This window comes from Elaeis guineensis, chromosome 10, assembly GCF_000442705.2.
Source record: "Elaeis guineensis isolate ETL-2024a chromosome 10, EG11, whole genome shotgun sequence".
Taxonomy (NCBI): Eukaryota; Viridiplantae; Streptophyta; class Magnoliopsida; order Arecales; family Arecaceae; genus Elaeis; species Elaeis guineensis.
Genome location: NC_026002.2, coordinates 3118568 through 3142935, shown reverse-complemented (window position 1 = coordinate 3142935; position 24368 = coordinate 3118568). Strand labels below are relative to the sequence as shown.

Genomic DNA, 24368 nt, shown 5'->3' with positions numbered 1-24368 from the left:
CATATCAGTTTATTACATACACATTCAAAAACTAGTCTGAACACAGTCTAAAACAAATTGAATGTTAAATTTAGCCTCCAAATTTGAACAATTATTCCATATATCCTAATAATATATCATTATCACCCCTTGTTTTACATATAAATTATTAACAATAATAATAATGACAACAAAAAGTAGGAGGTGAGTAATTCTCCATTGTAGGACTAGATATGACAGAAAAACAGTTTGGTCAGCTTGTCATTTAGGGGTGCAATGTAATGTGTGGATGCAATATCTCTGAGGACAAAGATTGCGAAAGGGGCTTGGACCTTGTTCAACCCTTTCTAAAAGAAAAATATTTAAAGAAAAAGGACAATAGATTGTGGGTGTATATTCTGTAGCATAGTGCCTCAAAGCATTCAATTTTTGTTTGTTCACTCACAACAATTATTTCATATAGAAGCCAAATTGTTGGACTCAGAATAAAGAATGACAAATAAAAATGTAAACATGCCTAATGAGTACTATATGAATTTGCTTATGAACCATGGGATGATGAACCAACCTGGGCTTCCGAAAACCTCTCAGAAAATCGTGATGTTCCATCTCTCATGATGCCAGATTTCGTGATCTCTGAATCAGCTGCAGCTTTAGCAGAAACACCTGAGGGGAATTCAACGCCACTATTGAGAGCAATCACGTCCTTGCCTTTTTCTGACAAATGAAAACCTGAGGCCTCAAAGCTCCTTTGTAAGTGCATTTTTGAAGCAAACTCATGACCCTCAAACGGTGAACCTGAAAAATGTCCTGGCACAGGTAAACCCATCTTTGCCATCGCAAAAGAGCTGAAAGCACCAGATGTTCCTACATTAAGTCTCCCCATACCATGTGCATTGTTTGCAGGCAACCTTACTGGCTTCAATCCATCATTTGTTGCCTCACTTGAATTGATTTTTGATTCATTTCCAGTATAAGTAGCTTCATTATTAACTCCAGGAGAAGTTTCCACAAAACCAGGAACAGAACCGTGAGAGTTTTCTGACGACAGTGAGAATTTATTCTGGTTCCAGATATAAGCAGGGCCAAAAGTATTGGTTCTAGGTGGCAGTAGACCTCCTTTCTGCAGCCCAAGAGCACTATGCGCAGAAGACACTTCTCCTTCTTGAAGTTTTGAAGCAGGAGTTACAGGAAATGAACTTGAATTCTTAACTCTGTCCATAGTCCTCTCAGCGAAAGCCTGGGAACTTTCAGCTTTGGCTTTGTATAGTGGTCCAGCACCGCTAGATAATGATGTAAAGTGCTCTGGTTGACCAGCATACTGAACAGAACTTCCTTGTTCATTATCACCAACTTTAACAGCAAATGCACCCTGCACACCACCTTTATCTACCTGCTTCCCCCTTCTTGGGTTATGTCCAGCAGCAAGAACATCTGTCCGATGGGGGTTATCAGAATGCACATCAGCAGCTGCTCTTGAATCTGCCCTTTTTCGCTTGGCACCAGATTTTTTAACTTCTTTCTTGTTCACTTGATCTTGTTTTAAAGTGTCATGCCTTTCCTGGGAGTTTGCAGATCTCGTGTCCTCCATTGGTACACTAGCTGGACTTTCGTGATCAGAAGACTTGCTGCTTTTCTGAGAGACAGACCCTTGATGAGGATCAGCTCCCACACTGTCCATCCTACTTATTCCCGTAGTTGGCCTGTTTGAAACAAGTACCTCGTGCCTAGCTGTTGCACCTGAAGCTGCCAAAGAATCTTTCAACATACCATAACTTTGAAAAGAACCAGCATAAGCTTCTTCCTTCATTTGACTACTTGATGCAACTTGCCATGAGCTAGAAGGCATGCTTTTACGAGGCACATCAATTCCACCTGCAGGTAATTGATTTTCAATTGTCTCCTTGTCCTTTGATCTCATATGTCCCAGCTCACCCGTGTGATGGCCACCAGCAAATGGAAATCGAGAAGATCTCAAAGCATCAATATCAAGACCGTTCTGACTTATGACGGTTTCCATGGCCCTGATGTACACAAGCATTTTAAGTAATCAGGTAAATGCAACTGATGGTTTTCCAGTTTGCAGTTTAGGAAACTTGGTATGCTGTAGTATCAAAACAAAATGAAGCATTCAGAGAACCAAACTGGCATTGACATAGTGATACATTAACGTAATTGTCAATAGCACAAGGGAGGGAAGAAATAATTCTTGTTTGTCGCATTATCATAATATTGTGAACTGTTAATGGTCAAGCAAACCCCATATTTGCTGTAAAAATTTCTCCAGCAATTACCACATAGCATACATTTAGGGTGCGTTTGGTTACACTTATTGATTTTGGATTATTGATTTTTAAAAAGTACTTTTTATTTTTTTTTTTTATTATTGAGTAAAAGCAAAAAAGCAAAAAATATGTTTGATAACTACGTTGCTATAAAGCAAAAAGCAACGTTTGGGGACGGCAGGTGAAGAGCTCGACGAGGGAGAAGGGTTCGGAAAGGGAGGAAGAAGGGGGTGGGGAGGTGAAGAGCTCGACGAGGGAGAAAGGTGCGAACTCTTTACTTTTTGGTTTGGCGTTTTGGATGTGGAGAAGCAAAAAAAGCAGAAAAGCAAGTTTTGGAAAGCAAAAAATTATTGCTTTACATATAAAACAATTATTTTGATTTTTTTGATTTTTGATTTTTGCTTTTCATAGTGTTACCAAACATTGCTTTTTGATTTTTGCTTTTTAAAAATCAAAAAGCAAAAAAAGTACTTTTTTGATGGCTAACCAAACACACCCTTAGGTTCATCTAACAACCACATGTAGTCACATCTAGCAAAATAATGTATATTACACTTTATATAGATTAATGGAGCAAGGACTACCTCTTTCAGTTAACTCTCACTAGATAATATGTAGTGACAATTTATTAAGAACCTTTCACTTGCAATTTAAAGGTTGTTTTTTTCCAAAGAAAACTTAAATTCTTTGACAAGATAAAAGCTTTTTTGGTAGCTCACTTCATCTATTTAACAATATTTCCAAAGTGGCTAGTGAAGGACATGGTGGGCCTTTTAAAGAAAGAGGATTCGGTGTTTTTAAGTTGCTTTGGGATCTAGCAATTTTGAAAGGACACCAAAAATATAGTAGTTCAAATTACATTAGTATTTCTGAAGGTACAATAATTTGTATAATAGGCTATGTTCAAAGTTCGTAACAAGCCATAAATGTTTTTAAGTTTTTATGTTTAACATTTGTGGCTGGTTACATACCTTTAGATCTTTAACTATGCTATGTCAAATCATTCAGTTTGTCTTAAGGAAAATTAAATATTGATGTTCCTTTTGATTGACTAGGATAGCCACACACTGTAATAGTGTGATTCAAGTAAGTTTGAGGCATAAGAAGCAGTCTCAGCTATCCATCAAACATATTTGTCATGAACCCACCCAAACTGCAAACAGCTTTTCCACCCTTAATCGATCTAGAGCACACATGCACCCCTAAAGGATTGTGGGTTTTAGGTGACAATTTGGGAGATAGTATCTACGTTCTTTTGGAGGATATTTGTGAGGCATCACTAATGCAAACTAAAAGGCAAGCTCCTCATCCTTGTAAAGGTAAGCTTACTATATTATAAATTAGAATCTTTGTAGATTTAAAATCATCATGATGAATGTAAAGATGGCAAGATGAGATCATGTCCATGTCAGATTCTTAGAATATGATTTGCACTGCAAAAGTTTGATAGATGCAAGGTCATGTTTTCACCATCTATAGCAACGTGAAGAACAACAAATTTCTCGAAGAGGTTTAGAATAGGAAAAAGAACCAGTGCCTCCTGTTTCTTAAGGCTTCTTCCTTAGTATTAAGGTTATTCATTAAGGTAGAACTCTGAAGTTTCAAAGGATTCTACTACCACTAGTGGGCAACTCTATGCTGGAATTTGATGGATTGACCATTTTTAAGAAAAGAAATAAACAGTAAATTTCTCTATTGCTAAACAAACTTTTTATGACACATTACAATTACTTGATCTGCATAAATAAGATTAATCATGGAGGGTCAGAAAAAACTTAGCCCTCTAAATCAGTAGCATAAATCGACGAGGCAAACCACAATACTTTATCAAAAGTTAAAACCAAGGTTCAAAAACTCAATTCCAGTTTCAATTTCGAGCAAGGAAAATGAGAATTTTTTTTTCATGAGCTAAATGAAATTCAATTTCCACAGTATCAGCAAGTTCAATAGTTTCAGTTTTGATTTGAATAATTTTGGTTAAGCATCATAAAAATTAAAAATATATAAACTAAAATTAGTGAAATTCGAAACAATAAAAGTGCTTTAAATTATACATATAGCCTCAAACATTTACATGTGTCACTTCACTTATTTCATAATCGGCAACAAAGTTGTCAAAGGCTCAAGATGAATAAAGGCACCAAGGTCAGTTGGAGCATAGGCAACAGGTGCAACACAAAACACATGGATGAAATGAGATGCAAACATATCAATATACATAAAAATAATAATAATAGATAGATGATTCTAAATGAATTCAACAATGAGTTATCAATTTATGGACATAAATTCAAATAATGGAAGCATAAAAAATGCAGACGTGTACACAAACGAAGGAGATGGCATGCATAAAAATGCAAACTTATACACAAACAAAGGAGATGGCATGTCAAATATTGAAATTCAAATATAGGAAGAGAAGCAGCAGCAGGTAGTTCTGTATCTGTTGGACAGAAACATAGCTGCAGGCCTGTAGTTGCGGCTGCAGCAACAACTAAAGAAGCAGAGGAGGAGCAGGAGGAGAAGGGGGGGAGGAATAGGTGGAAGAAGAAGAAGAGGTGTGGTTGGAGGAGGAGGAAGAGCAATAGCTAAAGAAGAGGAGGAGCACTTGTTCATCCCAGTTGGATGCCGATTCCTCTTGATCAGGCCTTTAGATACCTAGTCTACTCTCTCCCCTCATTTTTGGCTGATCATCATCATCATCATCAAAAAGCAGATAGATCATGTGGTTGAGATTAAAAGATGAAGAGGTTCTTTTTCTATGCCTGGGCTTTTCTCAAGGCACAAAAAAGGCATGCTTTTTTATCACTCAAGAAAAGGGGCCTTGCCTGGGGCTGGGCGAGGTGCCTGGGGCTGGGCTTCTTGTGTGCCTTGCACTTGGGCAAGCCTTAGCACACCATTGACAACATTGATTGGTGGTCAAGATTTATTTATTTGAAATTTAGAATGTTAAAAATTATTTGAGCAAAATATATCATTTTGTGTTTCACGATGATATAACATGCAACTATCTGAATGCCTACGATATTTCATCTAGGCAATTCAAGATTCACCATCTCAGTATCAAACCCCATACCAATACCATCCTATTAGTATGTCAATACGCAGTTCAATACAGCACCAGACAGCATACTGAGTGTTGGTACAATACGAGACACCATACCAGTATGCTACACCCCATACCGAGTAGTAGGGCAAATCATGAGGCAAATCATCATCAAAGTCTTTGTCTTTCTATTATCTCTTTCGAACAAAATGTCAAAATGCTTCTAAATCTTTTCAAATCCATAAAAATGTAGAGAAATGCTTTTGTGATTGAAAAAAATGAATAAGTGACAACAATTGGCATAGACAGCTCACCTATACAAATTAGTTTGAGCAGAAGTTCCAAAATTAGCACGACTAAGCAACTAGAACATTTCAGTTTAGGAATTGCAATAGAAACTTCAAACTATGGTTGGAATTGGATAACAAAACCATGAAACCAATCAATTAAATATTGGAACTCCTAAAGCAACTGAAAAAAGTGTACATAGAAAAGGTTCTTGGCAGAGCATAAAACCTGTTAATATGCAAGACTAGTTGAATCGAAGCTCAGTGCAAAGTTGTAACTAAAGGGATTTTGCCGCTAGGATCAACCTCGCATCCATTGTCACCGCAAGAACATGCCTCATTTTTCAAGTCCTTTAGATCCTCAAACAAAGGCATTCAATAATGGTTATGTTTGAAGGTGTTTCTAAATGATTACGGTTTCCCTTGTGCATGTTTAATCAAAAGTGAAAACAAATAAAGAAGAATTCATTAACAAATTAAAACCAGTTACTCTTTCTTCAATCTTCCTGGGTGTTGTTTGAAAGATTTTGCAGATATATGCTCCTTTTGTTTCATAGTTACATATGGTCCTGTGTGATAGTTTTGAAGTCTCAGCTTCAAGAGTATTCTACTGAGAAAACTCATATTAGGAAGCAAATTGCCTTTTTCAAGGCTTAAGAAAATTATGGTGAATTAGGAATTCTAATACGTGAAAAGAAAAAAGCAACAAGAAGACTTTTATATGTAAACCAAAACTAATAGTTGGATTCGTAAACAAAGTAACAAATGCTTCACCTCGATATAACTTGATATGGCAATGATTGCTCCTTTCCACTTAATTTCATATGTTGGCATATCTGGGCCAGTTCAGAAAGATAGGCATCAGGTTCTAAAATTAGGTTTTAACTCAAGCTGTCTGAGTTTTCTTGCTTGACATGAAAATTTTGCTACATACCACATAGAGCTTTGTTGCTAATTTAGCAGGCTCGTCCTTTGATTCTTGAATAAGTTTATGCAAAAGTTTGGCTGCCTCCACTTCAACATGCTGAGAAGAAGCCATCTCATGAAGAACTGTCATCAATGGTAAAGGTAGCACAGCTAAAATCAGAACCACGGCCATTGTTAACTCCATTGTAACTTTTTAATTAACTTAATAAAAGACAAATCATATCTATCAATCACACCGTCTGCATCAAATACAATTTTACAACTTGGCATGCATTCACTTATATTTATAACATTAACTTGTGATTGGAAATAAAGAAAGATTTAATAAAGAACATGAAAGATGATTTACTTCTTGTGTTAGGAGTAAAACATTCAAAAAATAAAGATTTTTACCAAACCTGATGCTTACATACACATCAATACATCATCAAAAAAATATTAAGGACTAACGATTTCAAATAGGATGAGAACTTGTACTGGTTACCTTGGTAATGGATAATGTGAACATAACCCAGCCTGATCTGTGGTTTGGGTTGTCATGGAAAGTATGTAGCTTAGGTCAAGATTGCATCACAAATATGAACTCAATTTCAGCCAAGGTTAACATTGAGTTGAAAACTTCGGCAAACTACTCCACTCTAACTTTTAGGTCTTCCAACCTGAACTTGTGTTTCTACCATATAACATCCCAAAATACATAAGCATAATCTCAATCTGACCAAAACTCATGTATCAAGCATTTAATAATCATGCTATACTAGTTTATTATTTTCATACAAATAATGTGATCTTAAAAAAATTTAACATTATTAATTGTTAGCAAACAGCCCAAAGACAAAAGAAACTGCCAGGATAAATTTGTCCATTACATCAAAAATAACCTTTTTTTTTCCTTTCCTATCCTCAGACAGCATCCAACAGCACAACAACCAAACTGCAATCATTGCTTGGGACAACATCTATCCCATCAGAAATAAGGCCCTGTCCCAGCCAACCTACCAAAAATTACACTTACCTCGTACAAAGCCTATATGTCCCCAAAAATAACATCCTCATTCCAAACTGGGGCTTAAGACCTTCGTATGCAACCTCAAAAAGTTAACAACTATATGGCAAACCACGATATCTAAAATAATTTCTGGAAGGTGCAAGTTACAAAAATAAGTTTTGTTCACGGTCAATTATAACCTCTAATGGGAGAGTACAAGTCATTAATGATAAAAGACAACAAACTATAGAGTTTTAAGCAACAGTAGTTAGTCTTGACAGAGGAGAAATAACAAAAAAGGATGCTACATGGCAACATTTGGAAACAGGTCTGTGCAGGTAAATGGAAGCTCCAGAATGACCACACATAGCATCTGAAATTATATGTACATCTTCCACGGGAACATATCTCAAATGCTTGAATGACGATAATGACAAATAAATTAGACTAGCTAATTATGTTGCTTAAACAAATAAAACAGCAGACTGTTATAACTTATAGAACAGGTCTGATGTAATGCAAAGGAAAAAAATATAAAACCTAGTTAAGCTATATAAATTAGACTAACTAATTAAGCTGTGTAAAACAGGGCTAAGGATGTTATTGTCCATATAGAAGAAACAAACCTAAATCAGGGCCTTACCGCCTGAATAACAATAACCATCACTCCATTGGAATAACTATTCCAGGAATAAGTGCATGTGACCAAATTAGTTATTCCTCCCTTATTCTTAACTTTATCTAAAACTTGTTTGGCAGGAATGAGGTCTTCATGCCTTGTTACAGCTTTATTCTTGAACATAAGACAACCAAAGGCACGCGCACACACACATATATTGCCTAAGTTAGGTATACAGTTCCAATCCCAGTTCACTTTCATTACTATACATATAACTTCGCTCCTCCTAGCCTGTTTCTACAGTATAATTAAAACCAAATATTTTGGGTCCTATTACCAATTCTTTTGTCTTTCCGTCCCCCAGCCAATTACTTATCATCCAGGGCTTATCCAAAGAGAAGATGGCTCACGGTAAATGGAAATGGGAAAGAAACTCCTAATACCCGAAATACACTCTTTAAGTCATAAACACCAAAATGAACTCACGTTTGATACCTAAACTAGCATATTTCTTTTACAATTGAAAGCAAAACACCCCTCGCATAGCTTGACATTTGAATGCGCAAACATGATGCACCAACCACTTTAAGTATTTTCTTCTTTCCAAGCACACTACTCTAGGTCCTCTAGGAACTCCCTTTCAAACATTCCAATAGTTTTAAAAGAAACAAGAGACGTTCAGCAAAAGCAGCTGTGTATGTGCGCACTATATGTAATGAATTTAAATATATGTACATACATGGATGCATGCATACAGATAATATATATATACACACACACACACACATATATATACATATATATACATATATATATATATTTATTTATTTATTTATAGATATGGTATGCATGTATTTACATCAAATTAAAGAAGTTGTTTCGTCTAAATATATGTATGTACATACATACACATATACAAATATGCAGGTATGCATAGATATTTTTAGGTATCTATAGATATTTATCCAAAATGTATGCATGCACTTATATCAAATTATAAAAGGGAATTTTTTTTATAAATAATCTTGATGGAATCATGAACACCCATTAGATACTCCAACCACTTAAATCTGTCACATGCATTGCACATGTAAGTACTAGATTACAGTCAACTAAGTCAATCCTTCTTCTACATCAACTCCTATTAGATGTTGAAGTTTGTGCTGGTGAATATTCTCAATACTTCATGTAAGACCTCTAGATCATCCCACCTTTTCTATAGCCTCTTGACTTGAATCCTTCAATCCTCAGTAGATCATTTCTTATCTATACTGTAGACTCGAAACCATTCAAAAATGCTTTGAAACTTTATCCCTGATTGATGGAATCACTAAATTCTCTCTACTTTACTCGTTCCTAACTCCTTGCTTTATCATTTAATATCACAAAGCTATCTCATTATCCCCAAACTTCAGATGCTTTTAAAAAATGCTGAAGATCCATTCTTTGTAGAGCAACTTGATTTACACATCAAAACTGATCCTATAATTGTATGTTTTTGAGTTTCAAAGTTATCCAAACACTCTTCAAAAAACACAATTTTATATATTTATAAGTTAATACATTCTCTGGTTTTCCTTTTACCACAAAATTAATCCATGCATATGGAGACATCAATGTAAATTATTAGCATAATGCTCTACCTACTCTTACTTTGGAATAAAATTATTAGTTTTATACTTTGAATTAGCAACAAAGCACAACTCAACATTGTTAATGAGTCTAATCCACCACGTTCTACACTTTGATCCAAATTATTCTAGATCATTTACCTAATTGCTCATGAAAATTGACAGTTTCATGAAAAAGTATGTAGCGGATGATGTTATCTAACAAGAAACTGGATAAGAATAACCAATGTCCACAATCTCGATACTGGATACCATATCAATATCTTACCAATTCAGTACGATTCCATCGGTGCGTATGATCCACACCCCAATATTGAAACAGCCCTTCAACCATTTTTTTCCCTTTTTATCTTGGTACGCCTTGGTATAGACCAATACACATCTCGATATGCCTCGGTACAAACCAGTTTACATCTTGGTATGCCTCGGTATGGACTGGTACACATCTCGGTACACCTTGGTACAGGGCAATACAAGATGATATGGGATCTATATCAACCCAAACTTGAGTTTCAAACTAGTTCACATGCAGTACAATACCGTATGCCCATACTGGGTGATATGGCAATCCATGGCTACAACAATGGTTATATTTGCTAAAACTAGATTATCGTAATGATTGATGCTAGAAGCATAAAGAAGTAAAATGACAGAGTGAATATTTGTGGGGATCATGTTTCATAATGAAGATCCGAAGCAAGTATTTATGGGGATCATGTTTCACAATGAAGATCTTAAGGGTTAGGTCCATTTTCCGCCCCCCCCCCTCCAAAACTCTATTTGTGATCAAACACCGTTTCCCCATTTGATTCCTAATTTGTTTTGTGAAACCATCACCATCATGTTTTCTTCACCTTAGCTAAATTCACATTTTCTTTCATTTTTGTTCATCTATTATCAGAAAATAAAGGAATAGATGATGAACAGAGTATCATTAGCTAGTTAAGCATACATGAAGTGGGGCTTGTTGGCTACATTTAGGTACCACGAGAACAGCCAAGAAAGGTCATATACCTCATGATTAGTGAATTGCAATTATCTAGAGATGCAACATTAGTAAAGCAAGAGCAAAGCTCCCAAACTGCTTCAAAATAAATGCAAAGAGCACTAGTCCAAGTAAGCTACTGGTAAGGCAACACATTTGAGGCCCTCGTCATCTATGATTGCTGGATTTCATAATAGTTGTGACTCCCATCAAAGAAAAAAGAATAGAGTTTACATATGCTCTTATACGACAATCCGTCGACGACGAAGAAGCAGGAGGAGGAGAGGAAGAATAAGACCATTTTTTTTTAAGCTGCAGGAAGGACATCAACTTTTTCTACTGACTTGATTATAAAACTTTATAGCAAAATTATTCATAACATTCGCTCAGGACCCACACATGGAGTAATTAGACATCGATCTGTGTGCAAGAAGAAGAATAAAATTCACCAGAATATAGATAGGATCAAAATCATCACTTTCTACTATCGGTAAACACCCAATTCGTAAGGGGGAAAACAGCCAAAATCACCAAAAAACACAAAATAATGGAGAAAAAAATAAACCACAGAACATAAGGCACCTCACAGCACTAGAGGCTGGATCTCTTTCTCTTGGATTCGCTCAAGGGGGAAAAGGAGACGCAGTGGAATCGGAGGCGAACGAAACCCTAACCCCCATCCCACGGAGGCATGAGCGAATGTTCCCGTGAGATTAATTGAAGGAGGTGGGTATTTGCCGGATCGGTGACGAGATGAGGGGAAAAAGGGGATGGCTCGTTTACCGGAGAGACCCAGATTCCATTATTGGCGACCTCATGGAAATCCTAGCCCTCCCCCGAGTCGCGCTCTCTCCGGAGGCGAGCTACGTTGGGGAGGGCATGGGTATATTTACGGGAAGTGCCATGGACTGCCGGTACACCACACAGCACAGTCATCGGGCCCACCTAGTTATGACGTGGCAATCAGCGATTCAACAGAAAGCGGTGTATTTTTTGTTGGTAATTTATATATGTCCAAGCATTATTGCCATTGAATGAAGCAGATGGCGGTGGCGCCATGGAATACAGTTAGGCATGGCAATTTTGCTTGATCCTGGGTGAAGTATCTAAAATAAATCCAGATCGAATATAAATAAAGATACATTCAATTTTAAATTTAATTTAATATATTTAATTTTAATTTTTTTTTAGATTATAATTATGCCACAACATTTGTATGTGAGTTTTTTATCTAACCCTTTGGTCTGAACTGCACCACTATTTATCCCGACCAACCAGACCTGACTTAGGATAGATATAAATATGGGTATAAAATTTTAAATTACAAAATGGATACAGATATTAGCCGTTGTGATCTATATCCGACTAATCATCATTCTTAAATGCAGTGTCATGGAATCTATGATTCAATTCATCAATACAATCCATGAATATGATTTGACATAAACAAATTTGGATCACGAACGGTCAAACAACCAGCTGAATTTGTTTATGAAATAGATTAAATTGAGATTTAGATCTTTGACCCATTTAATATATTTTAATTTATTTAATAAGTAGATCGAATTATAATCCGATCAATTTAATAAGTTTAAAACTTATTTAATCTATTTAAATTTTATTTCTGATCTATTTAATCCGATCTATTTAATGTACGTAACCGTTTAAACTAATTTGATGTGTTTAATAAATGAGTTATGCGAGTTGAATCGGATCATCCATTTAACGGTTGGGTTCAAATTTGAGTTTTTGATATGTTTAATAAACAAGTAAGGTTTAGGTTGATAAACTTTTAATTTGGTCCCGATACAATCCAATTTGTTTCTGACCTAACCCACCCAATTGGCACCATGGCTAAATTGCAAATAAATGTGATGCTAGGCTGATGGATCCAACCCATTTTCTTCCATGATAAGTAGGTTAGTTTGTAGCAAGCTTGAACAGTGATAAGCGATGTGTCTGTGTTTTCGTTCTATTCTTCCATTCCGTTGGTGGGTATGTGAATGAGGCAGTCTATGAATAATTCCAACAGACTTGAAAAACATACTTTCCGATACTCACCCTCCCAATCTGTTTGTATCATCTTAATTTTCCGATCAAACAAATGCTCAACATGCTTTTGGAAAAGAATAAACGTAGATTCAACCTCAGATTCGGAAGTTAATGGAAAAAACTAAATGAAACGGCTATAATCATCCATAAAACTAATATAATAAAATTTTCATTGATTGAAAGAAAAGGAGCAGGTTCCCATACATCCAAGTGAAACAAATCTAATGGAGATGTAGAAACAGAATTAGAAAAGAAAAAGAAAGCTGGTGACTCTTGGATTGCTGATAGGCATCACAAACATTGAGTCCTTTATTGAAAACTGAAGGAAGCTGAAATTTATTGATAATCTGCTGCACTAAACAAAGAGAGGGATGACCAAGCCGATGATGCCACTGGGTAGTACTAGCATGTTTCCCAACACAAGCACTTCTCGTAGGATTGGCCATCGATTGGGGGCGGGGACTGGTAGAGACCATCTCTACATGGGCCTTGAAGAAGCTTTCTGTTTGAGCATCGATCTTTTAACACAAAACAAATCAGGATGAAACTCAATGAAAACATCATTGTCACGAGTAAATTTACTAACAGATACAAGGTTCTTAGTAATCTAAGAAACATGAAGAATATCTTTTAATATAAAAGATCTAGAAGGAGAATGAAGATAAGAACAACCAGTATTACGTATCTGCAAATGCGTCATTTTCAATATAAAACTAATCAGCCAAATTCAGAAAGTGAGATTGCCCAGAAATGGAGTAACATGATCATTTGCACCAGAATCGAGATACCATTGTGGATCTACAGAAGACTGAGGCCCTGAAACAAAAGCTGCCATATGAGATGGAGATGCTCCCTGAAAAGCATGATCAAAACGGCGATAACACTGAAGAGCATTATGGCTGGATTTTTGACAGATCTCACAAACAACACGAGGAGAACCATCAGAAGTGTTCAAAGAAGACCGACTGCCACGTCCACATCCATGGATGTTGCTACCGCCAGAACCAGAGCTACCACGCCCACGATCCCGAGGTGTGGGATTTGGGGATGCCGCATTCAAAAAAGGAAAAGAACTGGACACTGAAGTGGCAGCAGCATGATGTTCTAGACGCAACTCGTAGCTCAAAAGGTAGCCACAAAGATTAGCAAGAGAAATCAGTTCCGAACGGGTGGTAACAGAGGTGACCAAGGGATCATACTCGGCACTCGGTCCAGCTAAAAGGAAGGATACGATCTCAAACTCTTGAAGCAGCTGGCCAATGGCTGCTAAAGTATCAGTAAGACTCTTCATACGACCAAAGTAGTATTCATGGAGAGGCCTTTTTTTTGAGTTGTAAAAAGCTAATACCTAATCTGCATTACACGTGCATGAGACTGACTGAATAACATTGTAGCAAGAGCACTCCAGACATCAAAGAAAGTTGCTAAATTCACAACATAAACCAAAATATCAGGTGATAAAGAAGAAACAATAGCACTTAAGATCATCTGATCCTATTGATACCAAGCAGCAAAAGCGGGATTGGAGATTTGACTGCCATCAGGAGATGAAATCATTTGCGGTGGAGGAGGCAAAGTGCCATCAACATAATTCATGAGCCACTGGCCCCGTAAATAGGGAAGGAACTGCGCTTTCGATAAGAGATAATTATCTCTATCCAGTCGTACGTTAATGAGGTGGTTTAGATTGATGGATGGAGCTGATAACACTGCTGGAGTTGATGAGATTGCTGGTTCAATTGAAAAAGGGTGATTTTGATAGGAGTGGAGGCATTACTGTTACTGCCAGTCATGAAAAAAAAAATCGTTGGAGTTAGAGCTTTGAAACCAAATTAGAGACAAGGGATAAAATATTTGTATATTATATATTGAATAATGTTTATGATACAGCAGTGGATATATTTATGCTACGTAGGAAAGAAGAATTCTGGTTTCTTTCGGTATGAAGCGCATCAATTTTCTAGTCTACTACGTGTCATAATTTCGGGAGGGGTCTTGGGCTGTGTTTTTAATTTCTTTTGTTCGCCGCGCTGGGAACCCTCTCGAACGCTTTTTTTTTTTTCTTTTCCTCTTCGAGCCCATTCCGGGCCTGTAGAACCCTCGCTGCCGTCGCCGTCCTCCCTAACCCCCCAACCCCTCCCCTCCCCCGGCTCCGGCGCCACCAACCCCCTCGCCTCCCCTCTCCGCCCCGGGCGCCTCCCGCACCCCGTGCGACCACCCCCCGCACCCTTCGCGGCCTCGGCCCGCCGCCGTCCCCTCCCGTTCCCTCCCCCAGCCCCGGCGAACCCGAGCCCCCGCGCGAGCACCGGCGACTGACCGCGCCCCTCTGTCCGTGCTCCTCTCTCATGTTCTTTCCTTCCCACAGGTCTCCTAAAAGAGATGCCGATCTCCTTCGTTCTCTGCTCGCCGCCACCTGCCGCCGGTTTCCGCTGTCACCTTCCTCCCATCGTCACCGGCGTCGGCCTTCCATTCCGATCTCCCTCAGGTGCTTTCCTTCCCCTCTGTCTTTTTTTCTCTGGTAGCGTTTTTTTTTTTTTTTTTTCGAGCCTCGCGGATGCCCACCTCCGTAGCGGGTGAGGGGGGAAGGCACGGAGAGCCGTGGGGCGGGGCTGGCAGAGCCCCGGAGGGGCACGGCAGGCTGCGGGGGCGGGGTCGGCGGCCGGCAGAGCCGCGGAGGGGGGTGGGGGAGTGTTTTTTTTTTTTTTTCCCCCAGTGGACCGTGCGGGGGGGGGGGGGGGGTGGGATGTGGACCGATGTGGCCCGTGTGGGGTCGGGGTCGGCAGAGCCGCGGGAGCGGCGGCCAGCAGAGCCCCAGGGGCGCGGCGGGGGGAGGGTGTTGGGAGAGCGTTTTCTTTTTTATTTTCCCCCAAGTGGACTGTGCAGGTGGGTTGGGGGTGTGGTGGTGGGTAGGTTGGGGGGGTGTGGTGGTGGGTAGGTTGGGGGTGTGCTCAAGCCACGTGTCGCTGGTGGCTCTCCTCCTCCGATCCAAAGCCCCAGTAAGATCCAAACTCCAATCTTTTCCTCTCTTTCTTCCCCAGGGTTAGGGTTTCCTTCTGGTTTTTCTGTACCTCTCTGCAATTAGTTTACTTTTTTGGAATTTTATACATTCTTCGCTTTGCTATTAGTTGATCTGGCTTTCTGTTGGTCTTCTTCTCCTCAAGAATCGATCTAAATTATGGAACCGAAGTGGGCTAACTGCCATACTTTGAGTTGTTAATTTCTACAACGTCTTAACATTTAATACCAACTACATTGCCTCTTTTCTATATATTTACAATTGATTCCCAGATTTTTTTCTTTTGGTTGTCCATCCTGCGTTGTTCCTTTGTTCCTTCTTAGTTTATGTTGAAGGATTGATTTAATATGTATAAGCCCAATTATTTTGTGGAGTGGGGTGAATTTAAAAGAAATCAATAGTGCTACGAGAAAAGTCATCCATAATAGTCGAAAATAAACAGGCGTCACAAAGAGAGGGTACAGTATATGGGCCCTAAACATCACTATTCATCAAATAAAAGCAACCAGTATTAAGAAGAAGATTGGAATTAAATGCCAAATAACATCATTTCGCTGTAGGACAGACGACAAAACTTTAGTCATGGGAAATTGAAATATCAGAGTACAAATGGGGTAACTGATTGGAAAAGGACATATTATTTTTAAAAAATAATATATTTTTTTATATTTGTAAAATACTAATTTTCTATTATTTTAAAAAATAACATATTATTTTTTAATTTTAAAATAATAACAACTAATTTATTATTTTTAAAAATAATATTTTATTATTTTTTTAAAAAATAATATGTTTCGAGATTTGAACCGATTCATCGGATTAAATCAAATCTAATAAATTATCCATAAATGAGCATGGTACGTTGTTGATTTGAAAGCCAAATCTCTGCATTTAATAGCCTCTGAAAGTTTACGGGATACGAATGATGGAGTATGTCGTCTTTGTTCCCCTTCCCCTCCCTTCGAATTTCTATCTCCCTTGATTGAGAGGGATGGTGGCGGGGGCACCATGGGCGAGCTAGGGTGCGAGCGGCGAAATCGAGTCCTTCCATCCTTTGAAAGAAAGATAAGTTTGATAGTATTTTTTTTTAATATTTTTTAATATTTTTTTATTATTATTTTTTGGTGTTTAGTTAATTTTTTGAATGATACAAGAATTGAGAATGACAGTGTTCTGAGTATTCGGTAGGCAAAAAATTGAGAAAATATGTGTGTTAAATTTTTTTTGATCTGAATTTATTAAAATGGTGAACTATTTTTTTTTTCCTCTGCTTTTTGTTTGCTATCTTGCTGCATCAATATTTCTTAAAGATGAAATAAGGCTGTAAATTTTTTCTCAAATGATGATTTTTTCTGGGATTGGAAGGCTGTGATCTTGCAAACATCAACCTCATATAAATTTTATGAGAAAAAAAATCAGGTGCAAAATTTTTCAAATATTTTTCAGCATAATTCTCCTAATCCACTTAAGCTTTCATATCTATTAAACAATCCATCGTCAATAAAAGTGGAGGGCTGCTGCAAACGTAGTGGCAATCCTTTTAAAATTCTCTTAGACGATGCTTTTAGACTATAAAACTGATGAGACACTCTTCCAAACATATTCTCCCTTGCTTTCCTCACCACTATCTTTCGTGGGTCTTCATCGTTGAAAAAGAGAAAAAAATTGAAGAGCGAGAAAAAGTTTGGTCTTTTAAATTTTTTGTCTTTTCTTTGTTTTCTTTGATTTTTTCTTTTTTTTTACTATTTTTTGCGGTATTTTTTTTGTTCGTTGGAGTGTCAATCGGGTGGGAGGCTCGGAGCGGCTGTATAAAAAATTTAAATCCATCTCAATCGGATGGAGATTTGGAGAAGAGGTAACTTTTTTTCTTCCTCTATGAAATTTATTAAAATTTATTTTTTTATAAATTATTTATATTATTTAGTATTTAAAAAATTTATTATTATCTTGATGTTGATTTGATTTCTTGAGACAGCTTGAAGGAAATTAAATGATGAAAAAAATATTAGTATAGATTTAATTTAATAATTATAGGTCCTACTATCTTGGAGTCCAATAATGAAAATAACACTAGTATATTAACCTGCGCGATGCGTAGGCCTCCTTCGTCTTCCTCCTCCTCTCCTGCAGCCAGAAGCTTCCCCACCCCACCCCACCCCCCCCCCGGTTCCATCCTGATCCAACGGTTCCCACCATGGCTGCAAGGGTGCCACGACGGATTCGGATGTCGATCCCCTTCAACGTGGTGTCATCCTCTTCGTCTCGTCGTTCCAAGCGAACGTCCCATTTCTGACCTCGATGGTGAGTCTATCTCTGTGATCATCACCGCATCCAGGCTCCACCACAAACATCTCCATCCCTGTTGGAGTTCACTTTCTCAAAAGAACTTCCCCAACTGAGAAGCTTAGGCGATCCCTCTATGTTCTTTCTCTTTCATCACCATCATCACTGTCATGGCCGTCGTTAATTAAGAGCTTGCATGTTAGGCCTGGCCTTGCTCCCCGCCATGCCCACAACAACCACCACCCCTTCGTTTCCCATCGCGCCTGTTCTCCTCCTCGACCTTCTTTTTTGTCCCAATTAGCCTACGGCAACCACCACCCCTCCTCCCTCCTGTCACCCGCTGTCGCTCTCGCCACAGTCCTTGATATCCTCTGTGTCCTCCTCCAACCCCCCCTCTTCCGACATCGTCACCATTCGCGACCAGGCCATCTTTTCTGCCATCATCGTCGCTTCCCTCTCCTCTCCCCTCCTACTTCACTGCTCCCACCTCGAGTCTCTCACCGTCGCTAACCGTCCCAACCACGGTTTTGATCGCCTCTCCGCACCCTTGCTTGTGAGTCCCTTCACGAGCTCAAGCACGCCAACGCATGACAACGATGGAGAGATCGAGAACCTCTTGAAGCCTGCTGTCCCTTCTTATTTGGATGCTGCACGACGGTGACGGAGAGGCGGAGGCCTCCGTGAGCACTAGATGGAGGCTCTATGTTGATGCCAGTGGCGAACGAAAGCGGTGAAGGTTTTTTTTTAATGCGGTGGATGGAGGCTATGCATTGATGCCATGTGGCAAACAAGACACACTAACGCATTTGCTCCTTTTATATTATATATATTAGATTTAAGGTTTCGATATATTTTTTTATTAGAAAAAAAGTGAGTTATAGCTTAGTATTTTTTGTGGATGATTTTATAGTTTCGGATCCATCTATTAAGTAAATATCTTTAAGAACGTATTCATTAATTTTACTCTATATTAGTTTATGGATAAATAAAAAAATTATGAGATTATAATTTTATTTTATTAAAATTTATGTGTCGATCGTCGAACCAATTCAATAACAAACAAAAGAAAAAGAAAGAGAGAAAATAAGGTGAGGGAAGAGTTTAAAAAATTGAATTATTATGTATAGTTTTCATAAATATATATTATCTAATTATAGTATTTATTTGTATATTTTTATGTTGATTACTTGAGGTTAAATATTTTGGATAATCTTATTGCATAGTTTTTTTTAATTTATTTTTTTATTCGCAGGAGTCTCAATCAGATGGGAGGCTTGGAGTAGTTGAATAGGGAATTTTAGATCCATTTTAATCGACTGAGAGGCTTGGAGCAGACGAGACAACGCTTTTTCCTTCTTAATAAAATTTATTGAAATTTATTATTTTTTATAAATTATTTTTTATTGTTATTTAGTAGTTTAAAAATTTATTAGTCTTAACATTTATTTGATTTTAAGATTAGATAGCTTAATGTAATTAAATAATGAAAAAAATTATTAGTATAAATTTAATTTAAAAATTATAGATTTTTTTACCATCTTAATGGACTTTCCAATAATAAAAATAATATATGATATAGATATATTTTTTAGAAAAAAGTTAGTTATAACTGTATTTTTTATAAATGATTTTATAGTTTCGGATCTATCTATTGAGTAGATATTTTTAAGAATATTTATTACATCTTGCTCTATATTAATTTATTGATAAAATAAAAATATAATATTTTTATTTTTTATTTATTTAAATTTATTATATTATATTATTTATTATTGGAGTAAGTTAATTGAGTGATTTTTTTTATATTTTTCTGTGATTTTATTGATTTAGTTATGTTTGCTCATATCAGTGGAGTATTTAATCATTTAGTTGGTTTTTTTTTTTCTATTATATTTAACTTTTTAAGTCAATTTAAATAAAGTTTTAGGTTAAGTAAAAATATTATTTTAAAGAAGCATAATGTGTATGATGTTAGGTTGGTTTAAGAAAAAATATATCAAATTTTAAAATTTTTAGTCAGATATTTTTAATGATTCTAGATTCATAGTCCTTGCTACAGTCATCCATCCTCTAAATATTTTAAAATATATTTAAATTTATTTTTAATTATTTAAATTTTTTTATAAATATTTATTTTTTTTAATTATAATTTTAGAAGAATTTGAAAGAAATTATCAAGAAATTAGGATTGCTTAAATTAACATACGAATTTGAGGTTCAATACAACATAACAAAGTTATCGACTGCATTCAATAAATAAGACTGTGAATCTTATTATTATTTTTTATTAATTTTTTATTATATTTTAAGAATATTTATTATTTTTATAATTTTTGATTTATAAAAAATAAATATTAAATCTATACGGGAAAAGGTCTTGCTTTTTAATTTTTATTTTTATTGATTTTTTTATATTTTTTTCTGATTTTTTCTGTTCGTAAGAGCTTCAATTGGGTGGCAGGTTTGGAGTGGTCTAGTGACATATAGATTCATCTCAATCGAGTGGGAAACTTAGAATAGGTGAGGTAATTTTTTTTTTCTCTCAATAAAATTTATTAAATTTTTATATTTTTATATTATTTGATATTTAAAAATTATTATTATTTTGGTGTTAATTTGATTTTAAATTGGACAGTTTGAAGATATTAAATGATGATTAAATAATTTATTAATATAAATTTAATTTAAAAATTATAGATTTTTTTACTATCTCAATTAATTTTTCAATAATGAAAATAATATTTATGGTATTGATATATTTTTTGTTAGAATTTTTATTTTATTAAAATTTATTATATTATTTATTATTAGAGTAAATTAATTGGATGATTTTTTTTTCATGTTCTTATGTGATTTTGATGATAAAAAAATTTCGATAACACTTATACTTTTAAGTTATGTTTAGTTTGTAGAATTTTGATTTCGGTAATCGTAATTTTTGGATCACAAAATTTTTTTGAAGAAGATAATGTTCAATTGGAAAGTACATATAAAACATTCGGTTTTGGATCTTCTTCGTCGCAAATTCCAGATGAAACATTAATCGTGACTCTCGAAAAATGTGTTCACTCAGAAATTTTTGATTAACAAATTTCTTCCGAAACATCACCTATTATGATCAGGTATCAAATATTTGCACCAAATATTTAATACTATATTTATTAATCTTTCAAAGAAACTTATCTATTTTTTTAATTATGTAGAGAGTTGCAATAACCACCGCACAAGAAAAAAGCTTCAAAATAATCCATAAAAAATTCTGGAAAATATTCATGTATCATTTGATTTTTTTTTTTTTCCAGCACTGATGCAAAAGGAACCTTCGGAAACGAATAATTTTTTTTGTATATTTTTTTGATAAAATTATGTATTAAATTTGTTTGAATATGTAAAAATAAATCTGAATAATATGTGATATAAATCTACATTTTTTATCTTGGTCGCTGCGTCGTGCTTTCTTGCTGGTATACACATGAAAATGAAAGAAACAGAGTTGCATTAGGATTTTATCAGCACATGTGAATCTGGAGGTGGTTGGGATGAGATATAATCCAATCCGGAGGTGGTTGGGATGAGATACAATCTGGACTTAAATTTTGAATTGAAACTTTATCTTTGATTGAAACCTTATCAAACAGTACGCTTAGATTGCTAGACGCTATGGAATCATTTGATCTGTGGGAATTGGATAGGAGAAAAAAATGATTATAGAAATTGAAGAAGAGTCTTTTCATTTGGTTAGAGTTGCAAGGAAGAGAGAATGATTTTTTTTTTTATTGGTGGTATATTTTTTATATTTTAAATTTATTTGGTTCACGAAAAATTTTTTGTAAGAAGTTACCTTTTAGAAATTAACTTTTAGGAACATGATGGTTGAAAATATAGTTTTCAATGTTTCGTTAATTATGAAAAAATAATTTATTATAAATATTATATTTGATTAAGTATTTATTTTTATAAAAAAAATTATGTAAATTATATATTATATTTTTAATAAATATAAGATCATATATTTTTACTCCCAAACTCTATATAAATATTAATATAATATTTATATTAATATAAATATTATATTAATATAACATAATATAACATTCGATCATAATAATTTATAATATTAATAAATATAAATATAAAATTATTAATATAAATATCTTATAGATAATTAATAAATATACTACATCAATATAATTATTAAATAATATATTTTTTAAATATAAAAAATTACTAATATAGATATTAATACAATATTAACATTAATATTAATATAAATATCATATTATATTAATATAAAAATTAGTATTAGTATTAATATATATTATATTAATATTTATAAGGATAATATTAAAAAGATTTTGAAAAAAATGGCCATTAATTTTCATCTCATAGAAAATCTTAAAATCCACCTCCTTTGCAGATTTACACTTGAAAAATGGGAAGTGTCTTTTCATAAATTTTTTTTTGTATTCTCTCTTTTTAAAACTCTAAAGAAATAAGTGGACTCTCCTCTATTTTTTAGAAATTGCCACTTTCTTCCTCTAATCCCCATAAATCAGATGAGTCTTTCATGAAAAATAAAAAGTAATAAGGGAAGTAGATTTTGCAACTTTTTGTAGGATGAAAATTGATAGTTTTTTTATGAAATTTTATAAAATATCAATGAATAGTTAAGATAAAATATTTTCATCTTCTTTGCAGATTTATACTTGAAATATGGGAAGTGTCTTTTCATAAGAAAATTTTTATATTCTTTTTCTTTTTAAAACTCTAAAGAAATAAGTGGACTCTCCTTCATTTTTTTAGAAATTGTCACTTTCTTCCTTTAATCCCATAAATCGGACGAGTTTCGTGAAAAATAAAAAGTAATAAGGAAAGTAGATTTTGCAACTTCTCGTAGGATGAAAATTGATAATTTTTTTTATAAAATTTTATAAAATATCAATGAATAGTTAAAATAAAATATTGAATAATGATATATTTATATTAATATAAATATTATAAAATTTATAATATTTTAATATTATTTTAATATTTATATTGATATAATATTTTAATTAATATTAATATAATATTTATATGAATATTTTAATATTTATATTAATATAATATTATATTAATATCTATATTAATAAATTTATTATATTAAAATATTAATATTATATCAATATAATACTAATGCGTATATATTAACATCATATTAATATAATAAATTATTATTATTTAATATTATATGATATTATATTTATATTAATATTAATATAATATTTATATTTATATAAAATTTGAGAGTAAAAAAATATAGTCTTATATCTATTAGTAGTATAATAGATATTTTATATATTTTTTTAGAAAAATGAATGTTCAATCAAATATAATTATTTTTTCAGGTCAATTAAATATGTCAAAATTATATTTTCAGATATCATACTCTTATATAGTAATTTCTCAAAATATTTTTGGAAAGAAAAATTTTTCATGCAAACTAAATGAGTTCTGTATGCTTAGTGATTCAAGCTTCATTGAGTCTGATCCATGTTGACTCTTATTTTTTATTTAATCTATTTGGATCAAATCTAACTCTTATATAAGTCTATTTGGAATCGCTTGGTACTCTTTAAACAAGAGTCCATGGCAAACCATGTTTAGCTTAGGTTTAAAATATAATGCCTTATTTAAACAAATAAGATATATGAGCAATGAATCATCGTGCGTGCAAAATATATAATCATATAAATGGTTACACCATAGATCATGATAATGTGATGAAACTATATCAAATTTCACATAATCATACGTGTTTTGACCACGCATGGCTTGAAATAGATTTCAAGCCTAGATGCTCGTACATATCTAACTAATATAAATTCAATTTAAGCTCGATGAACTTAGATATTAAGTATGCTTTAATGTGTATATTATTGTGTATTGATTTATTTATAGATATATATTTTTTTTTGATGATTAATTTATTTAATATATATCATATGTTATTGAATATATATTTTAAAAATATATATTGAAAATAATTTAAAAAGAAAATATTTTTTTAATCATAAAAATAATTTATTAATAAATTTATTTATGATGTTTAGATTTTTTTTAAAATTAATATTAAAAAAATATAGTAAACTATAAAATTAGATATTTTATGGTGCCTATCTCTCGTATAGTTTTTTTTCATAATTTTTAGCCCAAACAGCCAAACAGATTTTAAGGGCTGAATGGCTGAATGAAACTTAAGCAAAGGCAAAGGGTGAAAACATATGTTCA

General features: G+C 34.3%; 1 protein-coding gene across 1 annotated transcript in view; it reads right to left on the bottom strand.

The window, feature by feature from the left end:
• Positions 1-7026, bottom strand: part of LOC105053188 (uncharacterized) — a 30323-nt gene extending 23297 nt beyond the window's left edge. Inside the window, 4 exon segments of the mRNA XM_073244705.1 lie at positions 548-2003; positions 6372-6433; positions 6532-6647; positions 7009-7026. Coding sequence (XP_073100806.1) covers positions 548-2003; positions 6372-6433; positions 6532-6636 — 1623 coding nt within the window. The 5' untranslated portion in view covers positions 6637-6647; positions 7009-7026.
• Between the last annotated feature and the right edge of the window lie 17342 nt (positions 7027-24368).